At 55.4% G+C, this 7,322-nt stretch overlaps 1 protein-coding gene across 1 annotated transcript in view; it reads right to left on the reverse strand.

The window, feature by feature from the left end:
• Positions 1 to 600: 600 nt before the first annotated feature.
• The window catches only part of KATNAL2 (katanin catalytic subunit A1 like 2), a 41,372-nt gene continuing 34,650 nt past the window's right edge, over positions 601 to 7,322 (reverse strand). Inside the window, exons 13-15 of the mRNA XM_008049688.1 lie at positions 2,022 to 2,184; positions 1,220 to 1,322; positions 601 to 740 (exon numbers count right to left, since the gene is read on the reverse strand). Of these exons, the coding sequence (XP_008047879.1) occupies positions 601 to 740; positions 1,220 to 1,322; positions 2,022 to 2,184 (406 nt within the window). The remainder of the gene's footprint in view (positions 741 to 1,219; positions 1,323 to 2,021; positions 2,185 to 7,322) is intronic.

A 7,322-nucleotide genomic window follows, 5' to 3' on the forward strand; every position in this document is an offset into this window, starting at 1 on the left:
CTCAGACTAGTGGTGACGGTGGGCTGGCCACCTCGAGACTAGCTCTGGACCCATGACATTCTGAGTGGGCCTGGACTGTGGGGGTTGGCTGAGGACGGCACCGGCTGGGGACAGCTGATGAGATTCTGAATGCTGTCAAGAATGGGAGCAGATTGCGTTTCTCTCGCCAACCCCGTGCTCACCCTCCCTTGACCAGCAGGCTGGCCAGTGGCCTGTCCAGGGTAGCGTCCAGCTGGCTGCCGGCTCCAGACTCGCCCTGCGCCTGGCCACGCAGCCTTTCTAAGTGCATCGTGCTTTTCAGGAGTTCACAAATGAAGAACATTCTAGGAAATCGTTCACAAAAATTTTATGGAGTCTAACTGTGAGAAAAATCTCCATTGCAAGACCTAATAGCACAAACATGTGTAACTGCAATCTCTAGTATTTTCCCGGTATCAGTGGTGGTGAAGTAATGGAGACGCTTCAGACGATGCAGTTGTTCACGTCAACCCAGTCTCGAGAACGGCCTTGTCTCCATTCCAGCGCTTGGGTTCTTCTCACTTGGGCTGACAAACCGGGAGGCCCCTGTGATCACCTTCTCTGGGCCGGGGTCAGTTTGAGTCAGACGGACTCGAACTCTCTTTGCCAGGCTGAGTACCTCTGAGTCAGGCCCTTTGCGGAGGGCTTGGTGTGAGCCAGCACTTCCAGGAAGTCGGCGGTGGTCACTGTGTCCAGCCGGATCCCAGGGAGGTCGCTGCCGTCTGGTTGGAGACACAACAGTGAGAGCACAGCATTGGCCTCCGCCGATCGATGCCCTCGGGGCGCCCTGGACCCTCCTCCAAGACCCAGCACTATGCAGCGCTCTCCGCAGTGAAGGCGGCAGAGGGCCAGACCTAGGGGGCCAGGAGGAGGTCTCTGATGGGCAGCAAGTCAGCTCCGGAGGCCCAGGGAGAAACACAGCTTAAACGGATCGCACAGTGTCAGACGTTGACACAGCGCCTCCGATGGACCCAGCCCGGCAGCAGCCTGCGCCAGAGAAGCAAAAGCCTGCGCCCAGAGGAGACTCACGGCAGGTTGAGGGGACCCGGCAGGACGCCGAGGGAGAGAGGAGCCCCTGCGGTAGGATGCTCTAACAGCGGTCCCTCCGCCAGGAGCCGCAGGCTCGGGCGCCAGGCTCCATCTGCTGGCGACAGTGGGCGTTGCAGCCAGCCTCCCCGAGAGCCCCCCAGCCCTGCCATACCTGACCGGTAGTTCTCGAGGGCATCGAAGACCTTCCTCATGGGCCGCATGGCCGCCTCTCTGCACACAAGCTTGATGTCCGAGCCCGAGTAGCCCTCTGTCTCCTGGAACAGGCCCAGCCACGGTCACGGGCGGGCCCTGGCACCCAATGCCCACACAGATGCGATATGTGCCCTGTGAACATGCCCAGAGCCTCCCGGGGCAGGGTGCTGGGGGGACACTGCTGCTGTCTCAGACACCCTAAGTCCCAGCCCCATCGGACGTGCAGCAAGACCGGAGAGGGGTGGGCCGCCCAGGCAGCCTTGTGGGCCCTCGGGCTCCGATCCTAGATGATCAGGTGGGCAGGCACATCATTCTCGTACTAAGATTGCACCTGCCTTGGAGGACCTCAGACAGCATGGCGCTCCAGCACCTGTGAGAGCAGGTAGCCACAGCCTGGGGACACACCAGTGACCGTGGGTTCCCAGTCACGTGCCAGAGCCCCTCGGTCTGGGAAGGCTTTCATTTAATCATCTCAGCAGCCCTTCAAGGCTCGTCTGCTACCTGGTTTGCAGACAGGGAAGCTGAGGCTCAGGGAGGAAGTGACTCCTCCAAGGTCACACAGCAAGCGGCAGGGCTCTCTGCACCTAAACCCTGTGACTTCTCCCAGCCTGAGTGTTCCCACGTGACAAGGGGCCTGTCCTCACAAAGAAGGGAACTGCTTGGCCCTTGGTGTGTGCCTCAGGCCCCCATCCACCCACGGGAAGGCCCCGCGTGCAAGAGGGTCGGGCGGCAGCCCCTGGCCTGCACCCCCAGCCACTCGCCTGGCTCAGCAGGCCGTAATCCAGCTCGGCGCGCAGCTCCAGGGCACCGCTTGTGCTCACGGGGGGCAGCCAGTGGCGGATCATGGCCTGCCGGGCCTCGCAGCCGGGCAGGCCCACCAGGATCCTCTTCTCTAGCCGGCGCAGCATGGCGCAGTCCAGCTCCCTGCAACGGGCGGAGACGGGAGCTGGGTGGGCTGCGAGCACACCTCCAAGCGGCGGCCGCAGCCTAGGAACCAGTCGGCTTGGCAGGAAGCGGTTCTGCATGTCAGCGGCCACCCTGCGTCTGTGCCCACGTGACTGGCAATTACTTCGTGGTGTTTGGAGAAAGACTTGTGGAAGGAAGGGAGGCAAGGGAGGGCAGGGAAGAGACAGATGGAAAGGAGGGAGGGAAGGAGGGGGGAGAGAGGAGGGAGGGAGGGAGAGAGGAAGAAGGGGAGACATACCCTGAACTCTTCCCATGGAGGAAGTAATTTCAGGCCTCTTGATTTGGGGGTGCCCAACCAACAGACAGTAAACACGAGTATGGCCACTGCAGCCGTAACATGAACTGTGCAAGCTGATCTTGCTGGTGAGTAACTCGGGCACGCTGTGAGCAGCACATCAGCTTCTCCAAGACTGTCCCTTTCTGGAGTGAACGGCCGCCCCACCCCGTTGCGCTGGGAAACTTTACACCTGCGCTCCTTGCCAGGTGCCCAGGGCAAGTGCAGCCCTTAGACACTCACGCCTGCTCCTCCGGACACTGTGAGGCTGGGCTCACACACGTCTGAGTCTGCAGGCCGTTTCCCTAAGCTTCTCAGTGTGAAATTCACCAACAGACAGAAAAGCAGGACAAGACAACAGAACAGCCATCTCCTGCCATCTCGATTCGACAGCAGTCCACATGTGGCCATCCCTGCCTCCCCCAGTCATCTGTTTCGCTGGATGATTCCATGCATACTGCATCAGGAAACCTCATTCCCAAATGCGCCAGCAGGCATTACCAGGAAAGGACGTTTCTTAACATGGCTGCAGCACCACTGTGACACCCAGCGATGCAGACTCTGCCATGCCTCCGATGCTTGGTCCAGACTCAAATCTCTCCAACCTTCCCCAACTACCTTTGATCGTTTGTCCAACCAGAATCCAATCAAGGAACATGCACTGCAGATAAAACCTCTCTTCAGTCTAGGCCATTCCACTTGCCCTGAGCCCTTTGGAAAGGTCAGGCCAGTCGTGGAAGTGTCCACGGTGGGTTTGCCTGATGTTTTCCTCACGGTGTCCTGTAGCTGGTTCCTGTCCCTGTGCTCCCAGATGGAAGACAGTCCTAAAACTTGATTTGATTCTGGGTTAATGTTTTGGCAGGCTTACATCCTAGGTGAGCTGTGTTTTCCACTACATCACAGCAGGACCTACGTGTCTCTGCGTCTCTAGAGGTGTGCTGTTTGACTCTCTGGTGGCCACGGAACTCTCCATTGTACAGGAAGCAGCTTCCTTGGCAGGTAGTGAGTCTTCCACATACGAAACTTTGGCACCACGTGAATACCCAGTACCACCCTCTTTCAACTAGTGGTTTTAGCATCTGTTAAGGATCTTTGCTTGAATCAAGTGTTTCACTAGAAGTTGCAAATGGTAGGGTTTTTTAGTACTTTTTTTTTTTTAGAAATAGAAATAGAGTCTTGCTCTGTTGCCCAGGCTGGGGAGCAGTAGTGCAGTCAGCTTACTGTAGCCGCCAACTCCTGGGCTCAGGTGATCCTCCTCGGCCTCCCAAGTACCTGAGTCTAAAGGTGCACACCACCACACCTGGCTAATTTCTTTTACTTTCTGTTGAGACAAGGTCTCACTATGTTGCCAGGCTGGTCTTGAACTCTTGGGCGCAAGCGATCCTTCCACCTCAGCTTCTCAAAGTGCTGGGATTACAAGTTTGAGTCACCACACCCGGCCTAAATGTCATTTTGAAATATACTTTTCAAAAAACACATTCGGACTTTTCACTGCAAATGTAATCTTTGGAGTCATTTGGGAATTCTGTAGCATGACCATGTAGAGCAGGGCCCTCCCTCATCTGGCTGCTCTGAATTGCCATTCCTACCTCAACAGACCATTTTGAGTGTGAGTTTGTGAACTCTGTGTATGTCAAGTTTTCACGCCCTGGAGGGGAGGGAAACACCAGTCTGATTTTCCAGGATAAAAATCTAGAAAGGTCTGTGTGTCGACCTGGCTCAGCCACTGACGAAGATCTCAGTGGAAACGTCACCACCGGGCGATTCTCATTAGCAGAAATGCAGAGGATGTCCAGAATCCCTCCCGCCTTTCTTTCTTTTTGAATCTATGTTACAGTATTTCTTTTTAAATTGGAAGAATAACATGAAAACATTCTTCCAGAGAGCACAGTTGAACCCTCAGTCGGCGTGCTCAGGGTCCTTACAGGTGGTGTCTTTTCTTCGCCCGTCGTTGCTCCCACCCTGAGCTGAGTGTCCGCAGTCCCGGGCACCTCACGAGCAGTAGGGTCACCTGCTTCTCGTTTGCGCCCACGGTATTCTTTATGAGCCTCGACTGTTGGAATCCCTCTCCCATCGGGGCCTCGGCCACCTCTCTCCTCCCGTGACTGCCACCTCTCTCCTCCCATGACCGCCCCCTCGCTGGCCCCACATGTCCCTTTGAGGCCCAGGGTCAAGGACAAGAAGAGCCAGGCTTCCCGGCAGAACCGTCCGCCTCAGGGTGTGTTGTCTCTGCTCCCCCGCCTCCTCCTGTCCACAACTCGGCGACAGGACTCAGCCAGCGAGCAGCACTCAGGATGCTGCGTCCTCAGCTGGCTGGACATCAGCCCTGCACGTAAGCCACACAGACTCCATGTCCTCCGTCCCCGAGGATGTTCCAGCCGAAGGCCGGCTGTGCTCCTAAGGCCAAAATAAAAACTCTTCACTGCTGCTGAGCTCTAAATGAACTAGGACTGCACTGGAAGCAGGCAGACACAGTCCCCTCTGCTTCCCCCTGAAGGGGCTCTAACGCCATAAGCCTACAGAAGCAAAGGGGATGGGAGACGGATGGAGACAAGTGCCGAAAAGCTGGAAAGCAGAAGGACACGTCCACGCCGGCCCTGTGGACCTGAGAGCCAGAATCTGCAGTGAAGCCAGGAAAGTCTGATCTGAGCCCCAGAATCCCCAAGAGACTTGGCACTGGCAGTGTCTGGTGTCCTCAGAGGCGAGGGTGAGGGTGGGTTGGAAACAGGGGGCTGGTCATCTGTTTGTGTGAGAAACAGAACGCAGGTTCCTTCCCCACCTCCAATGGCAGGGGCCGGCTCGCGCAAGTCCTAGCAGGGGGTACGGTGGAGGGTCTCCAGGCTGGGACCGCCAGGCGCAGTTGAGAACAGCATGCTGTGTTGAAGCAATGAGATGAAGGCCCTCTCTCCCTGGAATGCTGGCAGCCAAGCTCTGACCGGCCCAGGCAGGAGATGGCAAGAACCTTGCCTTGGCAGCCTGGGCCGCCAGAGAAAGAGCTCAGTGTGCAAAGACCACGGACTCTGGGGTTCCCCACCACAACAGCCCAGTCCGGTCCCAACACATGGGGCCACTGTCAACAAACCTTTGCCTCACGCACAGAGCTTCCCACGGGCTTCCCTCGTGCGCCTCTCATGGCCAAGGAGACTCACATCTGTGGAGCGCCTCTAACGTGAAGGCACAGCCCAAAGCAAGTCAACGGGAAACATAAAAGAATCTTGAAGAAACAGAATCCAACGGGGGAGACGAAACTTAAAAAAATTAGGGTTCTTAAAGAGATAAAAGAAAACATCACCCTGAAACAAGAAGAGTGTCCATTCTGGGCGGCTAACAGAATACTGAGGCTGGGGGATGGGCAAAGAAGGTGCCTCTCTCGCAGTCCTGGAGGCTGGGAGTCCAAGATGAATGCACCTGAGCGTTGGTGTCCCGTGAGAGCCTTCTCGGCTTCAAAGACGCTGCATCCCCCAGGGGGCAGGAAAGCGGTGTCCTCACGGGGAGATGGGAGGTAAAAGAGAGAGACCAAACGCCCCCGTGAAGCTCTCAGATAACAGCATCAATCCATTTGTGAGGGTGGAGCCCTCATGGCCTGAACAGTTCCCAAAAGGCTTCATCACCAACACGGTTGCACTGGGGATCGGGCTTCCAACACATGAGTTCTGGGAGACACATTCGGATCACAGCAAGAGGATGCCATTTAGAAAGAACGTCCCAGAACATCAACAGCAAAACACAGTAACTTGGGAATATAAAACACGGTGGAAGAAATTAAAAGCACAATGGAAAGCTTAGAAGATAAAGCTGAGAAAACCTCCCACAGGGTAGGACAAGAAAGACACACATGGGGAGAGAGAAATCCACAAAGGGAGAGAAAGGTGTCTTTTAAATGAGAGCATTACTACAGGAGAGCCAACATCCACCTGACAGGAGTTCCAGGAAAAGAGAACAGAAACCAGAAGGGGAGGAATCAGTGGAATGACCCACAGGGACTCCAGAACCCTGGGAAGTGATTCCCTGTATCTGGAACATCAGCGAGAGCCTATACCTGACTGGTGCTAACAGCAGCAGTGTCCCAAGCATTTTGCAGCTATCAACTCATTTAATTCTGAGAACAGCCCGGCAAGGTAGGTCCTAGGACTTTAACTCAGCGAGTCCCTAGAGCTCGCGTCTCACTTAACCGCAAGTGGATTCCAACTCACATCATGGTGGAGTTTCAGAACCCAGAGGACAAAGAAACGCGAGCACTTCCAGAGTCAGAAAGACAGGTGACTCACAACGATGGCTCGAGCAGACTCCTCGACAGCAAAGTGAGACATTAAGATAGAGCAGTGCCTTCGCAGCTCTGATGAAAAATAATTGCCAGTGCAGAAACTGAGCTCCTGAATACACTATCAGCTAAGCTGGAGGTTAGAATACAGCTGCTGTCAACATGTAGAGCCTTCAGGAAAACGTACCTCCCATGGACCCTCTATGAGGAAATGCTGGAGGGGAGTGAGCAAACCTAAGGGCACAAGGAGTTCAAGAAACGGGGTCAAACAGAGAGAAGGCCTCTCCAGGGTGACAGGAGAGCCATGGGCTTACCAGCTCAGAGCTGGTAAGAAGGCTCTGGAAGACATGTTTCCAGGAAGGTGAAATTGGTCGAATACCTGACCTGTCTGAACAAATTAAGAGTCATTCTAGGTTGGGAGTGGTGCCCATGCCTGTAAGCCCAGCATTTTGGAAGGCCAAGGTGGGAAGATTACTTGAGCCCAGGAGTTTGAGACCAGTCTGAGCAACATAGCAAGATCTTGTCTCTACCAAAAAAAAAAAAAAAAAAGGCCAGGCATAG

This window comes from Carlito syrichta, unplaced genomic scaffold (genome assembly GCF_000164805.1).
Source record: "Carlito syrichta isolate Samal-C Ts95f unplaced genomic scaffold, Tarsius_syrichta-2.0.1 Scaffold135982, whole genome shotgun sequence".
Classification (NCBI taxonomy): domain Eukaryota; kingdom Metazoa; phylum Chordata; class Mammalia; order Primates; family Tarsiidae; genus Carlito; species Carlito syrichta.